This window comes from Bipolaris oryzae, assembly GCF_000523455.1.
Source record: "Bipolaris oryzae ATCC 44560 unplaced genomic scaffold scaffold_109, whole genome shotgun sequence".
NCBI classification, from domain to species: domain Eukaryota; kingdom Fungi; phylum Ascomycota; class Dothideomycetes; order Pleosporales; family Pleosporaceae; genus Bipolaris; species Bipolaris oryzae.
In genome coordinates this window covers 1-17,461 of record NW_006911385.1, presented here as the reverse complement: position 1 = coordinate 17,461, position 17,461 = coordinate 1, and the positions used below count along the sequence as shown (strand labels likewise).

General features: G+C 49.8%; 8 protein-coding genes across 8 annotated transcripts; 5 read left to right on the top strand and 3 right to left on the bottom strand.

Moving 5' to 3' along the window:
• Positions 1-201: 201 nt before the first annotated feature.
• COCMIDRAFT_100693 (uncharacterized protein) lies at positions 202-1,545 on the bottom strand (the record flags this gene model as incomplete). The annotated part of the gene is made up of 1 exon (XM_007691796.1): positions 202-1,545. The coding sequence occupies one exon, from the start codon at positions 1,543-1,545 to the stop codon at positions 202-204; it is 1,344 nt and encodes a 447-aa protein (XP_007689986.1).
• A 593-nt stretch (positions 1,546-2,138) lies between these two features.
• Positions 2,139-3,026, top strand: COCMIDRAFT_100694 (uncharacterized protein; the record flags this gene model as incomplete). Its single annotated transcript, XM_007691795.1, has 1 exon — positions 2,139-3,026. One exon carries the CDS (start codon positions 2,139-2,141, stop codon positions 3,024-3,026), a length of 888 nt encoding a protein of 295 aa, XP_007689985.1.
• A 521-nt stretch (positions 3,027-3,547) lies between these two features.
• Positions 3,548-4,681, top strand: COCMIDRAFT_100634 (uncharacterized protein; the record flags this gene model as incomplete). Its single annotated transcript, XM_007691794.1, has 3 exons — positions 3,548-3,665; positions 3,772-4,103; positions 4,160-4,681. The coding sequence occupies 3 exons, from the start codon at positions 3,548-3,550 to the stop codon at positions 4,679-4,681; spliced, it is 972 nt and encodes a 323-aa protein (XP_007689984.1).
• A 491-nt stretch (positions 4,682-5,172) lies between these two features.
• On the top strand, positions 5,173-6,822 carry COCMIDRAFT_38555 (uncharacterized protein; the record flags this gene model as incomplete). Its single annotated transcript, XM_007691785.1, has 1 exon — positions 5,173-6,822. The coding sequence occupies one exon, from the start codon at positions 5,173-5,175 to the stop codon at positions 6,820-6,822; it is 1,650 nt and encodes a 549-aa protein (XP_007689975.1).
• Positions 6,823-7,409: 587 nt separating this feature from the next.
• Positions 7,410-8,423, bottom strand: COCMIDRAFT_100669 (uncharacterized protein; the record flags this gene model as incomplete). The annotated part of the gene is made up of 1 exon (XM_007691793.1): positions 7,410-8,423. The coding sequence occupies one exon, from the start codon at positions 8,421-8,423 to the stop codon at positions 7,410-7,412; it is 1,014 nt and encodes a 337-aa protein (XP_007689983.1).
• A 497-nt stretch (positions 8,424-8,920) lies between these two features.
• COCMIDRAFT_7050 (uncharacterized protein) lies at positions 8,921-10,882 on the top strand (the record flags this gene model as incomplete). Its single annotated transcript, XM_007691771.1, has 1 exon — positions 8,921-10,882. One exon carries the CDS (start codon positions 8,921-8,923, stop codon positions 10,880-10,882), a length of 1,962 nt encoding a protein of 653 aa, XP_007689961.1.
• A 4,087-nt stretch (positions 10,883-14,969) lies between these two features.
• On the bottom strand, positions 14,970-16,040 carry COCMIDRAFT_100620 (uncharacterized protein; the record flags this gene model as incomplete). Its single annotated transcript, XM_007691792.1, has 2 exons — positions 14,970-15,268; positions 15,317-16,040. 2 exons carry the CDS (start codon positions 16,038-16,040, stop codon positions 14,970-14,972), a joined length of 1,023 nt encoding a protein of 340 aa, XP_007689982.1.
• Positions 16,041-16,533: 493 nt separating this feature from the next.
• COCMIDRAFT_100607 (uncharacterized protein) lies at positions 16,534-17,011 on the top strand (the record flags this gene model as incomplete). Its single annotated transcript, XM_007691791.1, has 4 exons — positions 16,534-16,675; positions 16,726-16,757; positions 16,807-16,870; positions 16,929-17,011. The coding sequence occupies 4 exons, from the start codon at positions 16,534-16,536 to the stop codon at positions 17,009-17,011; spliced, it is 321 nt and encodes a 106-aa protein (XP_007689981.1).
• Positions 17,012-17,461: the final 450 nt, after the last annotated feature.

The window sequence follows — 17,461 nt, the reverse complement described above, 5'->3', positions numbered from 1 at the left end:
TCGCCCTTCTTTTTTTTCGTTTCTCTGACTATATGCTTCTTCTCTTTCTTCTATGTATTTACTTCTTCGATGAAGGGTGTTGTGTGCCAGAGGAAAGTCATATCACAAATGCTGCCCAATATCTACCTTGTATTTCCTATTTCCTATCTATTCTCTTGGACCAATCGCTTCTTATACCCTCTATTTTCCTTTCTATAGAATCTATTGCTCATTTACAATCTTTTCCAGCGCCTCAACCTCGCCCTTTTGCCACTCTGTGACCTTACCCTGCCACTTTTCGCCTTTACCTCCACCCTTGACTGTGTTTACAACCTCTTTGACCTTTGCCGCCATCTTCTCCACCAACTCCGGCTTGCCAAATACGACGAGCGATCCTGAGTTCTTGACTTCGCCTGTAGACAAGACTACGACGGCATCTCGATCCTTGACTGCGTCTTTAATCTCGGAGAGGACGAGGTTGATGAAATCCAGTCCCTCGCTCGCGCGGTGCAGGAATGCTGCTTCATGATCTTGAAGACGATTCTTGATGCGTTCGCCTTGAAATGAAGCAGTCTCAGCGAGTAGCTTCTTCTCCTTTTTTCGTCCTTCAGAGACCTGATCGGCGATTCTTTGCACACCGGCTGCTACATCGGCTGGTGCCGAGCCCGAGGATAGTGAGACGGCAATGGTGCGAAGGCCCGCAACGGATTCTGTGGCCAGTTTAATCGCGCGGTCGCCCGTTGTGAAGAACAATCGACAGTTTGTGCCTCGCACGGATTGTGTGTGGTGCAGGAGTATGAGGTTGATGTGCGAAGAGTTTTGGAGATGGGTTCCACAGCAGGCGTTGTAGTCCATTTCTCCAATCTTAATGAACCGCACCACGCCCTTTTCTCTATCGTAGTCTTCAGGGAGACTGTCACTTCCTTTGCCCTCAGGCGTCTCTACTGTAATCGGTATACTTTCTCTAATCCTTGCATTGCAGTCCTTTTGTATCGTCTGCATTTCTTCATCGGTTGGTTTGCGTGGTAACTCGACATAGTTCATCTCCCCTGGCTGACCCATGCTCCATCCTAGGGTGGGCAAACCCATGCCATCCATGACAGCGGAGAGGAGGTGCTGGCCAGTGTGCTGTTGCATGAGGTCCCAACGTCGGTTAAAGTCGACGGTCTGGCGTACAGATGTACCAGGTGTGAGGGGAGTAGGAGAAAAGTGTATGCAGCGGAGACCGTGGCGCTGAATACTTCGTATTGGTATTCCTTCTTTGCTTTCACCTTCCAAAGGCACAAGGACGCCGTGGTCAGTGTGCTGGCCGCCGCCTTCAGGGAAAAGAACCGAGTCCGCGAGCTCAATGAGCCAGGTCTTACTTGTTGTCGCATCTCCATTCTCGAGGGCTTTGGTTGGATCCGTCGACTTTTTGGTTTTGGACTTGCTGTTTTGCTGCGATGTTTTTGGGGGCACGAACTCCTCACACGACACTACTTGAGTCTCGAGTGTTTGAAGATAAGAGTTTTTTTGGCATTGCAGCGCACCTACAATGGCAGGAGCAGAAGCAGTTGTGGCACCCATGTTTGTTATCCGGTAGGACTCGAGGTACAAAGAGCGACGAGACAATGTGAAGGAGGTATGACTGGATGATGACCGGAGTTTAGATCGAAAGATAGAGAAGCCGCGGGAAGCAATGCAAGTGCCCTTAGTCAAGGTGATGACTACATTCATGGATGTTCGGACTACCCAGGCTTACAGGATAGTGAAATTTATTTTCAAAACGTAGTTTTTCCAAGAAAACCCTATTCTCAAGACCGTACGTACTACGAAGCGACGATAATTCGGGAGAGAAAGCAACCATCACACTAAGCCCGTTCTGTCTGGGCGCGGCGCGATGCCGGTGGTGGCGATGCCAATCACTCCTCGGCAGATGCAGCACCTTTTGGACAGCTTCTCAACTCTACGCGCAATTTACCGTGCAATGGAAGCATGCGCGCTTGATGCTCAGGCACATATCTAGCGATTTGCAAAGCGGCGGGCGCATTGGAGGCCTAGGCTTTCAACGCTTCACGGTTGAGATGGCATCATGACGTACTTGAAGCAAAAGGTCATGAAGCTTGCCAGAGAACTCCTTTGATACCCACTAACGAGCAGACTGGGTCTTTCACTCTTCAATGTCAAGGCCGAAAAAGATTACGCATGCGGCTGTGACGCGCTTTGTCGAAACACTTCTGCCACTCAAGGAAAACGACGTCCAGCGACTATACCACGTCCCTCGAAACCCTCGCTACGATGCAGAGACTGCGATAGTTGAGCAGATTATACTGAGCGTCACACCAACTCCAGGGGTTTACTCTTTGATCGGCTACCCACTGGACGATAACACTGCGGGCTCTACAGCGCAGATCTATCCACGACCACCGCGCACCCTCTGCTTTCTACACCGGCCCTTCAACCTCAATCGACGCAGCGTGCGCAAAGGCACTCTTGTTCTCTCAAGTCATACTTCCTTCGACGAGGTACTGACGGTAGGATGGAACACAGCGCTAGCACAAAGGTTAGGCATAGACACAGCGAACTGCCTCTGCGTCCAAGGCTATAAAGGAGATCTAGAGAGGAGGATCGGAGTCATTGGTCAGATCACCATGCCTCTGCAGGAGCTCCTGATTCAGATCCAAGAACAGTTTGGCGTTTCCGAACTGGCGCATGTAGGCTTATCGGACGAAATACGCTTCGTCGCCATCATGAATGCCTTCAACGAGGGTGAAGTGCATCGCGTATTTCAGATGACACAAGAGCGTGGATGGATAGCACCGGATGAAGACGGCAGACATCTGCTGTATCTGACTGGGCAACCCCGGGTTAGTGGGCTGGAAGCTGCGAAAGCACTGGGCATGTCGGTAGCTTGTGTCGGGCATAGGCAAGCGGAAGACTGGGGCGTTCGCTACATGGGCGAAACGCTGCGGAAGGCCTTTCCAAGTGCACACGTGAGGGAGATATATGAAGAGGAAATACCAGTTGTGAAAGAAAAGGAGCCAGCAGTACAAAACCTCGTGAGTTAATAATGACGTTTTGGCCTGTTGCTCTTATGTTCTCTAAGCACGAAAACGCTCACAACTTGAAACTGCTCCTTCTCAATTTCCTATTTGCGTTGTTCTCAAAAATTCTGCTATTGCTTGGAAATTTCCCGATCCTCAAGCCTTTTCAGGAATGTGTTGGAGAACACGATTCAAGCGGATTTCTCGTATAGCCCTTGTGACCGGTGACAGCTCTCAGCCGTACCGTTGGTGACCGACTCTCCACGTCCGCAAGGCCCTAAGGCGCCACTTTCTTGGGGCGCCTTGCTACGCGCTGGCAACCGCAACTTTTGTGCTCGCTCTCTTCCACCATATCCAATATTGGACGCTGCCTGAAAAATGTCGAACATTTCCTTCGTCTTCGGTCCGCGAAATATCATCTTTTTCGACTGTCCTCAAACATGGAAATTGTGAGCTTCTTGCAGTGCAACCTGGACGAGGCTAGGTGATTGACAGCGCACAGTCATGAAGTACCGCCCACACTTCGTCAGTTATTCAACAGCTCCATGAGCCCTGCTTGGAGAATTGCTAGCCCTTATTGCCTTGCCCTCGCACCTCATGTCAACACCCAAGAGCCAGTGTGGTATGTAGGGTGCAAGACATTAGACGGAGAAGACAAGCAATGTGAGTGATTAGGCCCCAGCCCCGCAGTAGTAGGGTGCATGAGAACAGCGGCCTGTATTACTTTAGACAATACACACCTCTTTGATATTGCGCTAATCTAGGATAGTTTTTTCTCAAACCTATTTTGACGTCAACTATCCTGATCTTGCGCGATGGTCGAAATCGTTCCCGAATGCCGCCCGCTCATGCTTCATCACATTTGGCCAGAACTTCAGCTACTTTGCTTGTGCCCAGGGAAGAGGGTCAATATGGGCTGGTATACCCTCAGATCTGGAGGATAAACTCCGAAAATCGCATGATACGCCCATCTGTGTTAGTCTCGGAGTGAAGAATGCATGGTTCGTCATGTATCCTGATCGGCGCATAGCATGGGATTTCCATGGCCATTACAGCACACTCAATAAGATCATAATCGATGCTGCACCAGGAGCTATCACCGTACGTGTTTAGTCATGCTCTGCTGGTTGTATGGATGTAAGCCTAACATAAACTAGTACGTTGCCATCTCGCCGTATCACCAAGACCACTACTTCATTGCATTCCAGGACGGATCTGTCAAGTACAGCTTCCTGGGAGGACCTCCAGAATGGTCGATTCTCATGAACGAGGTTTTCAGCCTCTGGAGTGCTCAGCGCGTGCACCAGCATCACGCCAACACGGCACCTTCACCTCAACCACAGATACCACAATATGCATATGGACATATGCAAAGACCTCAGCCGCAGGCTCATCTTCAATCACAGTTGAATGGCGCCTTTAGTACTCCTCCATCGCCGATGGCTATTCACCAATCCCCTTCAATTCACAATGCTTCGTTATACCAGCACAATCAGCATATCCAGCAAAGCACAGTTCAGAACATCTCACTCCCAAGCAAGGAACCGCATTACGGCGTCGCGCCATTGCCAGTCGAGTTACCAGGAGATATGTTACATCCTCTACCACAGCTTACGACAGCACAGCTGGTAGATCAACCAACAAAGAAGAGACACAGCTTTCTGTCGAAGATTTTTTGAGGCAGGACTGAAGACGTCTTCGGGTTGACATGCACATTTCTATTTCAGGCATCCCATGGTAGGGCCGTGCAAGTATTGGAGTATGTAAGTATAGCAAGCATCACATATTGGGTGGGGTCTGTCGGTTAGAATGCTGGCACCAATCAAGTGACTGTCGCACGTACCCGATACCGTCGAGCGGACATTTGGATGGAATGCCGCCATGCAAGATTCCTGTCTACCTTCCGTATCATCCCTGACTACCGAGGTACAGCCCCGCTGATCGCTCTGGAAATGGACTCTTATCACAAAATGGAACGAACGTCATACCACAATACAAGGGTCCTTACTCACAACTTAGGGCGCCTTATTCCTGCTAGCGTTCGGCTTGCTGCTATGGAGAAGCTGGAGAACGGTTCCTCTTCGCACACACTCCGCACTGTACTGTTTCCAACAAACATCACTGGTGTTTGTGAGTCAACATCGTGACGTTCATTAAAAGAGCTGGGACAATGCGAGCACTAGCAACTTTTCTTTTGGCAACGACAGCATGGGCCATTGGTCCTACTGTCACAGTGCTGAACGGTACATACGAAGGTTTGCACCTTCCCTCCTTTAACCAGGATGCCTTTCTAGGCGTTCCGTACGCGCAGGATACTGGAGGTGAGAACCGTTTCCGCGTGCCACAGTCTCTGAATGCTACATGGAACGGCACACGCCCCGTCACATCTTACGGCGATACATGCCCGGATTCAATGAACAGTAGCCTCATCATGAGCGAAAACTGCCTGAGCATCAACATTGTGCGCCCATCAGGCCTCTCCCCACAGGAGCAGTCTAAACTGCCAATTGCGGTGTGGATTCACGGTGGAAGTTACCAAATCGGCTCTACGGATTTACCAAACTACAATCTGTCATATATTGTTCAAAGGAGCGTAGAGATCGGTCAGCCAATTATTGGAGCTAGCATTAACTACCGCAAGGGTGCGTGGGGCCTGCTCTACTCACAAGAAATTCAGGGCGCTGGCCAAACAAATCTTGCGTTGCGAGACATGCGAAAGGCTCTTGCATGGATCTCGGAGAACATTGAGGCTTTTGGGGGCGACAAAGATGCCGTCACTATCTGGGGCGAGTCGGCTGGAAGTTTTGCAGTCGGACAGTTGGTTATGTCATATGGCGGTCAAACAGATGGCCTCTTCCACCGTAGTATTCAGGAATCCGGCTCTGCAGCAACAGCTTGGTATAACGGCACGGACTGGTATCAGCCCATTTACAATGACATTGTCAAAAAGGCAAACTGTTCGGAAGAAGTCGACACACTGGCTTGTCTGCGTACCCTGTCATACGATGAAATATTTCCTGTGCTTGCAGCCCCAAATTACAGCCCAAGCTGGTACCCAGTTGTAGACGGCGACGTTATGCCCGCCTACCCAACCGAACTACTCGCCTCCGGTCGTTTCGCCCATATTCCTCACTTGTACGGTACCAACTCGGATGAGGGAACCGACAACGCGCCCTTCGATGGCGTCATCAACACCGACGAGGACATCTACGCCTACCTCCTCAACAGCACCGGCTTTGATTTCCCGGACAAAGTCGTCAAGCGGCTCCTGGAACTCTACCCTAACGATCCAACAAAAGGTATTCCCCTCAACACTGGGGTGGAGACCTTCGCAGAGAGAGGCCTCCAGTACAAGCGCATAGCCGCAATACTAGGCGATGTCTTCTATCATGCACCTCGCCTAGCAGACGCCCGTGAATATGCCAAGTACGCTCCAACATACATTTATCGCTTCAACACTCTCCCGTGGCAGAACAGCCCCACCTCCGACGAGGGCGGCAACGCAGAAGCATTCATGGGCGTTGCGCACTTTACTGAAGTTGCCTTCGTTTTCAACAACCCGCGCTTCTACGGTCCGTGGCCAGAGTACAAGGCGCTTAGCGACGAGGTGAGCGCGCAGTGGATCAGGTTTGTTGCGAATGGCGATCCGAATGGCGAGGGATTGCCGAATTGGCCGCACTATGGTGACAGCGAGGATGGGCTTGATTTGGTGATTCAAGCGAAGGGGAGGGGGCAGAATGGGAGTTACGTGGAGAGCGATACGTGGAGGGTGGAGGGGAGGGAGTATCTGAGTGAGTGGGCGAGGAGGAGGCATGTTTAGAGTGATTGAGTAGGAGAAGAGGGTGCTGGGTAATGGTAACAATGGGGATTGATGTTGTTTGAGATGAATCTATCTCCTGGTTTTCTGATATCTGAATTTTCGTCTATATTGACGCTGTCTTCTTCACTTCTTCGCTTCTCTTGCCAGCTTGTTTGGATATACCCAAACATTTCCTGGTCATTAGTGCTACATTCACTTCTGACAAAGCCCCACCAATATGTCATGGCTTAAAATCTTCGGAAAGGGTCCATAAAACTCAACAGTGCTGCTTCGGCACGCACTTATGAGGTTGTTTCTGGTCCTATCATGTGTGCTTTGACTGCAAAGCTAATTATCTTGATACCCGATTCCGGCAGCTTGGAGCATGTCCTGCCATTATTTTTGAGATAATTGATCTGATACGCTACATAGTAACCAGATAGAAAAAAGGTCAAGTGTTCGAGAACCTAAGAAAGGATAAATGAGAGTATACAGGATTAATAACGTATAAGCGCCCCACGATCTACAGTCCTAGTGATTAATTACTTAGTAATGTGTAGACGGGCTGGTAACTGGCTGAGATAATTGAACACTAATGTACACATTGTCTACCTTCTTACCGGCAAGTCTAAGGTGACTAACCACGGTGGGTGTTCAAGCTCTCCCTTCTCACCCTCCATTGCAGCATTGACGCAGAGCGTCTGCTGTTTGCTCGCACGGAAATCTTCTGCAGAGCCGGGAGGTAAACATCTAAATCCTTTCTTGCGGGCTTGATTTGACCCTACCCAATCTTTAAAGATGGTAGCTATTAACCCGGGTTCACCACTGTCCGGTTTTGGTGGGTCTTTATATGCCAACCTGTGTGCTTGGTAGGTCCAGCCTTCCCGCGGAAGATGAATGTGCCCGAAACAATGTAACCTGGGTTTCACTCGCACTATGGCGTTTCGTAGATGCTCACATCCTGCACTGTCACCGGCGGTCTCACCTAGAATATACTTTGGTGGCCCATGGGTCATGACAATGTCAACATTCTCTGGGATAATCGAGGTCTCAGTGCCAACGTTTTTCGCCCACAGCGGAGTAGTTTCTGGGGGATTGAAACGATCACTGCCAGTCGGGTATTGGAATGCCGACGTACCGCATCCAGGAGTGTATGGTGAGGCATAGATTTTGAAGACGGCACCGCATGGTAGATTGAGAGTATGAATACCCTCAGAGAGAAAGATGATACCATGTTTGCTAGCTCCGCATTCTGGGTTGAATAGTGCCTGCACTATTTCTGAATCGGATTCTGCTCCACCTTGCGATACCCAGTACTCTTTGTCTAAGGAGATATCATGGTTGCCAGCGATGACCAGCCTCAATTTGGCTTTCACCTTGCTCAGGTTCCGAATAGCCGCGAAGATGCTTTCTGGAGTCCCGTCCTCGGTCAAATCGCCGCAATGGAAGAGCACGTCGCACGGAGGAAGACTTGACGGTAAATTAGCGCCATGCGTGTCAGAAAGTATAAGGAAGCGGACGGGTGTTAAAAGAGGGCGATCACAGTCGATCCGAACACGCTTTTCGGAGTCTTTTGACTCTGAAGAAGAGCCTGATATGTGGCAGATGGAACGTTTCGGCATTTTGTGTAATGTTAAGGTTACAAGACATGCGCGAACGAACATACTTATGGTTATGCATGGCCCTCAGCTCTTATGCACATAAAAACCATGGTTCATTGGGCATGGCCGGGCCATTCAGAACTGCACCATATCAAATGCACATTCCGCAGTTTGTGGAAGTCATCTGTGGCCTCCCATATGAAAATGCAAGAGTAGAAAAAGTTTAAAGGTTTACGGTTCGGTTAGTAACGTCACAGCATGTTAACAGTGGAGGGCTATATAATTTGAACAACGCGTGTGAGAGAGTAAATAAGTATGACATGATTATTTCGAGATAATGTGTTCGTGTAAAGGTTGTCGGGGTCATGCGGGGCGCCCACGTGACTTCGTGTGAATTTCGAGAACCCTGCCAAAAAAGACCGACTGTGACTTGGACGCCCAACAAGCAATGAACCGCCAAACACATATATCGACACTAGCGCAGTCCGCAGCTGGCTTTGATATTTGTTGAAGCTGACATGTCCTTGTTCGGTGGTGACAGTGCTAAGCCATGGCTCTCTTCCTATGAGTCCGACACATCAGAATCCTCGTTCGCTCCCTCATCACCGCCGGTTGTTGGGGTTGCAGATGTGCACGATGCGCAAGAGGCACAACCGGTCGATACCTCAGTACAGACAAACGTAGACGGTGATATAGTCACCGATGCAGAGTCAAATGGTGATGAGTTTGACGAGTCTGACGAGGAAGATGAGGATGAGGAACCCGTGCGGCCAAACCGGTTTCATGGAACGCCGCAAACATGGGAGGAGTATACAGAGGCCGAGCGCCGAATTGCAGAATCGCTCGAACAAATGGAAAATTCCGACCTCTCCGCGCATCTGTACAACGCACATATGCTCAAGCGGCGATTGCAACGACCTGCACAAGACTTGGCGCGACTCGAAATGTGGCAGAGCAAGGACGAGTGGCTGATGCCTGAGAAAGACTTGAAGTACACGGACGCAGCGGGCCTGGTACAGGATGCCATAGTACCACCTCCAGACTGGACAGCATGGCCAGTGCCTCCAGCAGAGCTTCCCGATTACAACGAGAAATCAGACAGTAGGCTAGTACGTGGACAAGCGGATGAGTGGGCTATCGAAAGTACCAGCAAACATGATGCAGGAGAAGAACTCAGGGAAGAGCTCTTGGCCGTTTTCCTCAGGATAGCGAAAGACCAGTGGAATATGCGGGACATATCTTCATCGACATCTGATGCCGACAATGACCCCGAGACTTCACGAAGCCGGTCTCCATCAGAATCTGCTCGATTCTCACGACCATCCTCCGCATCCCGTGCTGACGCTGAAACGAAAGCCTATAGTGGTGCGTATGGAGAGGCTGCTGGACATGAGTCCAACACGGATCAGACCCACGAATATGGGAAGAGGCGTGGCAGGAAGAAACAGCTCGACACATTCACAAAGCCAGTTGTTTTGGCCGATGATGCGAGAGCGAAACAGCTCTTGCAGCCGTCGATCCAGTCTATTATGAACAAGCTAGACGACCTTGCACTAGCTATCTGTCGAATGCAGCTCAACCAAATTCGCGATGAAGATTCAGCTGGCTCTTCAATGAGCGAATTCACGTCCGGAGCAGAGTCAAGTGGGCATGAGTCGAGGCCGCTATCCAGAGCTCGGTCAAGGACAGCTTCGAGCCGCAGAAGACCCAGAACAAGATCGTCTTCGCGTGCTAGCTTGGCACGAGCCAATCGTGCTGTAGAGCAGAATAGGCAAGACAAAGATACGAATGCAATGGATAGCGATGCCACTTCCGGCGGTGCTTCTGACTGGGAGGCGTCCAGTCAAGCCCTTGGAGAACGGAAACGCCGCAGATCTTCGGGCAGTGTGGGTGATGGTGATTCTATAATCGAAGACGAAGAGATGGGGAGAGGCCTAATGGACTGGAGTGAGGTGCTTGGACTCGCAGCTGTCAGAGGATGGGACAAAGCGGCTGTGGAACGCACAGCTCAGCGCTGTGCTGCTCTATTCGGCGAAAGTATGTCATTTATACCATACGACGAGTCTCTGGCGTCGCGATCTGCTTCTAAACCGATATGGTATACTCCATCTACCCCAGCAGCTACAAGCCTTTTATCAAGCACAAAGCCACCAGCTTCCGAGCGTCCGCTCTCCCAGTTTAACACTTTACGCTGTCCACACACAGATTGCTATGCTCACGAGCATGACTTTGAGTCACCGAATCGCGTTGCCGAGCACTGTTATCGCGTCCATGGATACGATCCCGATATCAATGACATCGAAAACGAGGAGAAGGTGGCTGGTTGTGTGCATATCGATGGCTTTTTGCAACCTATCACAGAGAAGCCAGGGTGGGTACGACATGGTCGAGAAACGACCAGGGATGAACGCAAAAAGCAAAGTAGGGGAAAAGACAACAGTCCGGGTGCATTGGAAACTGCGATCGGCGCTGAGGAGTGATCAGACCGTGACAGAGGAAACCAATGTAATCATTTAAATATGGATTTCGGACCTATTGCAGAAGAACTGTTTCACTGGGTCTGCGTTACTAACAGAGCATCAACTATTAGAATCAAACCTGGCCCCCGCGCTGTCTTTTTTTGTTCCATATCGACATTGTCCCGGGGATTACCGTTAGCCTGTTTTATGTAAGTACTAGCGTGGTGAGGACGCGACCCGATCGGTCCGTCCGCTTGTCCCCTTAACCACCACGTTCTTCACCACTATCCTGCTGCCATGCAGTCACAGTCTAGTGGCGATATTCTTTACGTCCACGGCAATTCTTCCCTATTGTGTGATTATATCAATCTTTTGCTTGTCGTTAAGAGGGGCATTGACCCCCAACTTGGCTTGGTATTACTACTTTAACAGTCATTCACTACGCCACGTCATTTTCTCTGTTCGAACAGCTACAGCGCTTGCAGATATTCAAAAAACCATTCAGTTTTTATTTCCGTAACCTTTTCTGTGTTCTTCTTTCCAACTGTGCTACATCCAGAATCAGACGAGATGGACGGTAGTGTCGGAAGCGGAAATACAATTAACCCTCTTGATGGCGATTCGGCCTACTGGTCGCGACAGTATTCGCAAGATCCAAGACACCAGCTGTATTACGGGCAGGAACCACAATATATGCAGTATGCACAGTACCCAGGGTACAAGCAATCTTCATCCTACACGCAGGGCACCTCTTTGCCCTCCAATCCTTCTGGGGATGATCCTGTCACGTATAACAATCGCCATCGACCCCCAGTGAACACAGACACTAAAGGTAGACCCCCGAAAACTGCATCACAGCAACGTTCGAGAAAGAGGAAGCTCGAGGAGAAGAGCCAACCTGAACATGTGAAGCGACCGAAACAAAAGAAAGCACCAGATGACTTCATGCGACTAGAGCAAAAACCGGGTAATGCCTCGTCCCACAACGCAAAGCCACACGGAACTCAAAACAACCCATTTGAGATTGAATCTAGTCCAGAGCCAGAGGCGAAAACCTTACCCAAAACGAAAAAGCCTCGCCTGCCTCCATCTGGACCCCGTCAGGATCGTGGAAACACTGGGCATCGCACTTATAAACCAGATCCTACTGTCAATTGGCCCTACTATTATGCAGTAGCTCATGGGAGAGTTCCCGGCGTCTATGCGTCTTCATTTTCAGCTAACGAGCAAGTTTCGGGCTATTCTGGCGGACGCCAAAAGAAGTTTACCACGCAACTAGACGCATGGGAGTTCATACTTGCGAACAATAGCCAATTAGCAAACAACGACTATATCGGAATGGCGATGCAGCACCTGAGGGAAATGTCTAACACATCGTGCAGGCCTGTGTCAGCACATAAGAGATATATAACGCAGCAAACGCTGTCGTTATCCCCTCCCGTCGTTGATACACCCAAGTATAGCTATGCAATGCCCACAGAACCCTTTGTAGCCGATCCTCGACCTGGGAAGGACGACGTACCGGTGTTCTTCCAGCCAAGTGTTTCAGAACGACAACAACAACAGCAACAACTTGTGCAAAGTTCGCAGCCACAATTCGCTCAAGTGGATACTTATGTACCGGAACCCGAACCCCAGTTAAGCGCCGAACAGAGACGAGTGGTCGATCTTATTGTTGAAGATAGGAAAAATGTATTTTACACTGGGTCCGCAGGGTGCGGCAAGTCTACTATCCTCAAAGCCTTTGTCAAGGAGCTCAAGGCAAAGGGGCTGAGAGTCCAGATTGTAGCACCAACAAATCTCGCAGCCTTGAATGTTGGTGGACAGACTACATGGGCCTTTGCTGGGTGGACACCTGACAGCATGAAAAAGCCTCTGAATAAGTTGAAGGAAGCTGCTCATGGAAAAGATGTCTGGAAACGGTTCGACTCGACTGATGTTCTTGTTATTGATGAAATCAGTATGGTTGAAAATCTGCTGTTCGAGCGATTGAACGAAATTATGAAGGCAGCTATGGGTGCGATGGGGGGTGGCCGTCCATTTGGCGGTAAGCAGGTGGTTGTCACTGGAGACGTAGGTTGCTTGTTATTGTTTGATGAAAAACTACTAATACAGTGTGTAGTTCTGCCAGCTTGCCCCGGTGAAACCGTTCATTCACTGCATGGGATGTGGCTGGGATCTTATACATAAAGAAACCCGGGGCGAACTAATACACCATTGCGAGAACAAGAATTGCCGTTACGACATGTGGCCAGATACGGACAAGTGGGCTTTTCGAAGTCAAGCATGGCAGGTATGATGGTGTCTCCCACTATAAGCTTTATCGAACCACTCTAACAATATTAGGATTGCAACTTTGAGCATGTAAACTTGACCGAGATCCATAGACAAAACGATAGAAAGTTTATTTCCATTCTTCAAAAGATTCGCAGAGGTAAGATCGTACCGTCTTTACGCCACTATTCGTGTTTTGCAACGACTTTTCTTTGCATGTGGTCCTGAATTCACGTATAGATGCTGACGTATGACAGATGGCATCATTGTCCCCAACCATGCCAAGATACTCCTCAATCACACATCGGAGACGGAAAACGCAATCAAGATCTTCTCGTTACGCCGAGACGTAGATCGTATCAACAGCGAGAACGTTGCTCGACTTCCATCCGGACCCCGCAAGTACCACTGCTTGGATAATTTCAACTGGAAGCAACATCACCGAGACGATCAATCACTAGAAAAATACACTAAATCAGGACTCGGTGACCACAGAACCCTATATCAATTAGTACGCCACGCCTTCTCTGCTTCATAATATCGCTAATCATATCACAGAAAGACCATCGCTATGACGCATACACTGAGCTGAAAGAAGGCATGCGCGTAGTCCTCCAATCCAACCTCAGACCCCAAAGCGGTCTCGTAAACGGTGCCCAAGGCACAATCATCGCCTTCGAACCTTTTGACCCTAACCGACTCCCCCGCAAAGCAAAGGATCAAGAAGACAAGGAAGGCACCCTGCGAGGCCCTCATGCCATTTACGCTCAATATCAAATTCGAGCTTTCGCCGACAACAATGGACAACAGCCCTGGCCCGTTGTGCTATTCGACAATGGTCTTGAGGAAACGATTTACGCAGACTGCGCGTATAGCGAGTTGGGGAATGAAGAGGCGGCGGGCGAGAAGAAGCAGCAGGAGCCAGATCCTAGCTTGCTTTCTCGAACACAAATACCGCTCATAGCTGGTTACGCAATTACGGTGCATAAGTCGCAGGTGCGTCCTTTTCTCTCGTGTCCAATCCAATTCAATTGTGTCTTTTTTTGTTTACTGATATGTGCTTGGGAATAGGGCATGACACTTGACCGTGTTATAGTCAATCTGCGCGATGCGTTTGAGCCGAGTCAGATTTATGTTGCTCGTAAGTTGGCACTCATCCTTTCTTTATGTTTCTTTCCCTCTTCCTAAAATACATATGTAACACAAACGGGTAAACGTGGGTAGTAAAAGACAATGGCTAACATGACCAAAACAGTTAGTCGAGCCCGTTCACTCAAGGGTCTATCAGTCGTGGCGCTTCCACTGAAAGACCTTGGGGGCACGAACAAGCAGGTCAAGGAATTTCTTGAGACGTATCTCGATGGTCGCTCTGGTGCGAGGCTGTGTTTGCCGTCGTCTCAGGTAACGTCTTCACAGGCATAGCATTCGGAGTAGTCATGGGGATAGGTGGGGTTTCGGTGAAGCAGGCTTGAAAAGTTGGATACTTTCGTTAATTTCCCTTGTTATTTTGAAACTACTACTATACATGCTTTTTCTTTGTATACTAGTTTGTGGTAGATTCGGTCACGGCAACGTTCGCTGGTGGAATTCGTCTGGGGTCTCATATGCATTCTGGTTTGTATCTTGGCATGTACAGATGTATGACTTGAGTCACGTAAAGGAACGCCTGCTGATGTTCTGTTTAAACAAGCATGCTCACGAGTGCTTTTGGATTTCTGACCCATATACATTGCCTAGCTAAACTATTTATACACAGAAATCAAGAAAGGGTATCAACTCTCTGCAAAAGAGTAGGTCGCATCTCATATCAACCTCTCGCAGATCTCATGGTTATCTATAATGTCTTGTGGATGAGACCCTCAGTAGGCTTAACGCGCTGAGCCCATTCCGTCCAGCTACCATCGTATAGACGCCTCTGTTGTGTCGGGTATCCAGCTTCGGTCAGGGCAGCATCGATAATTGCTGCGGTAACGCCTGTACCACAGCTGCTGATGATGGGCACGTCGGGCTTTATGCCCTTGGATTCGAAGACAGCCTTGAGCTTGGAAGCGGGGAGGAGGGTCTTGTCATTTGGGTCGAGGAGGTCGGCGACCGGTACAGAGATAGAGAAAGGAATGTGACCAGATGATAAACCTAGGGCTGTTAGTATGCTGCTGTTTGTACCGACAGTTTTCCAAGTACCTTCTCTGGGCTCTGGGTCAACGCCCTTCCATCTTCCCAGGCTCCTCGCATCCAAGATCTGCACCTCATCGGCTCCCTCTTTGCCCAACTCTTTTGCGATTTCTTTGACTTGTTCGAAAGCAATGACTTTCTTCTCATCCAACTGCGGTACCTCGTACTCGGTGATCTCGGGCGCCTTGGGCTCCCCGCTTTCCGTGGGGTATCCCTCCTCGACCCACTTGCGGAAGTTGTTGAGGACATGGACTCTTGGATGACCAAAAACTTGGAATGTCCAGCCGACGCGGGGCGCAGAAAATATGCCTAGCTCCTTGCTATCGTAGACAACTACACTGTCCTCGCGGCGGATACCCAGATGTCTCACTGCATCAGCGAACTCGGAAGGGGAAGGGAGCATGTGGGGGTAGGGCGAATGCACATCCTTGACAGCGTCTAGATCGAAGAATTGAGAATGGGGAATGTGCTGCGCAAGAAAAGTTTCGTAGCCATTGCGGTCGTCATTGGGAAGGAACCAGGATGCACAGAGAGGAATGATGCGAGGCTCGTGCGAGAGCTTGCTGGCATTGAGTTTTAGGGCCGAATTGAGCTCTGCTGGGGTAACAAGGTAAGAACGGAGTTTCTCGTGCGATGACATTGCGCGCCTGTTGGCTACAGAGACTAGATACCGGAGAGACGAGACAAAGCAAGAGGGGGAGCGCAAAGAACAGTGGAAACGTGAGACAAACATTTTGCAAGCTGCAGTGGTTAGTTGCTGGAGTCGGCGAGGATGGAGATAACACTGGCGGGATAAGTGGAGAAGACGGCGAGGTGATGCCTTTGTCGCTCAATATTTCGTGACCAGGCCGGAGGGGCAGGTGGAGGCTACTAATACTGATAAGTGCGGGGAACTGAACCGCAGCGGATCAGGGCGAGACTATGGCGTGATTGTTAATACATTATGAGAGACAAGCTCGAACAGATCTGGTTCTGGCGGCTTACTCAAGCACTGATAGCACCGTGCAGGTCAGATTCTGGTGTTGCAATTGTGTACATGTCGTAGCTTTGCTGTGGCTGCAGCAAAGCTTGAGCTCAGACCCCCTGCCGGAATTAACGCCCAATCCCCGCCTCTCACCGCCCGCGAATCTGCCGCCTGGACGTGTTTTGATGCTGCTGATAGTCTTTGCTTCATACTCACTCACACAACGTCTTTTAATATCATAGCTTGGACAAAGGCCGAAGCCATGAAAGTAACTATCCGCGAATGGAACGCTGTCGCAGCCTGGCACTGGGACATGCCCGACGACGATGTCTGCGGAATTTGTCGCAACCCATACGACAGCACCTGTTCCAAGTGCAAGTTCCCAGGCGATGAGTGCCCGCTACGTAAGCCCAGGAATACCCACTTTTTTCTGATACCAGCTAATCAGACCTAGTCCTTGGAGAATGCAATCACTCTTTTCACATGGTAAACTCCACTCGTCGAAACGACCCGCGCACAGCTAACAGCAACCCAGCACTGCATCTTCGACTGGTTGAAGCAGGAGAGCTCTTTGGAGAAGTGTCCCATGTGTCGCCAGCGTAAGTCTAATCTCCACTGTCTAAGATAGTCAAAGGCTTTACTGATATCACGACACAGCATTCAAGTCGAAGAGTCAAGACGCGCCAACCGTAACCGAGACGCCCAGGCAGATACAGGAACCGGATACAAGTCCCCTGTAATCTTCAATCTGGCTTGTTACCAACAAATACTGTACGAGTGACGAGTCTTCGATTAATGTCTTGGAGAAGATTTGACGGGACTTGTTATAGAAACATTGAATGACGCGTAGGGCCTGGCTAAGTAGGAGTTTGGATTGTTTGGATCATGGATATAATTGTCTTTGGCACGCTGGATACCCCAAGGATTGCTTCACACACGCCATCTGATCAAGTCATGGTGTCTCCGGTACCTGCGTTTTGTCCCACTTCCCGGCTGTCGGAAGGGTAGTGTGCATGGACCACCTATCTTATCGATCATGCACCTGAGCTAACGTGTCCGTGCACCTCATGCACGGATTCATCTCGTGCACGCCGAACACCAAACGCGCGTTTCAGCGTCATACCTTCAACGCGCTATAACTCAACAACCATGGCTCCAATTGACGATGCGATTGCAGATTTAGAGTCGCA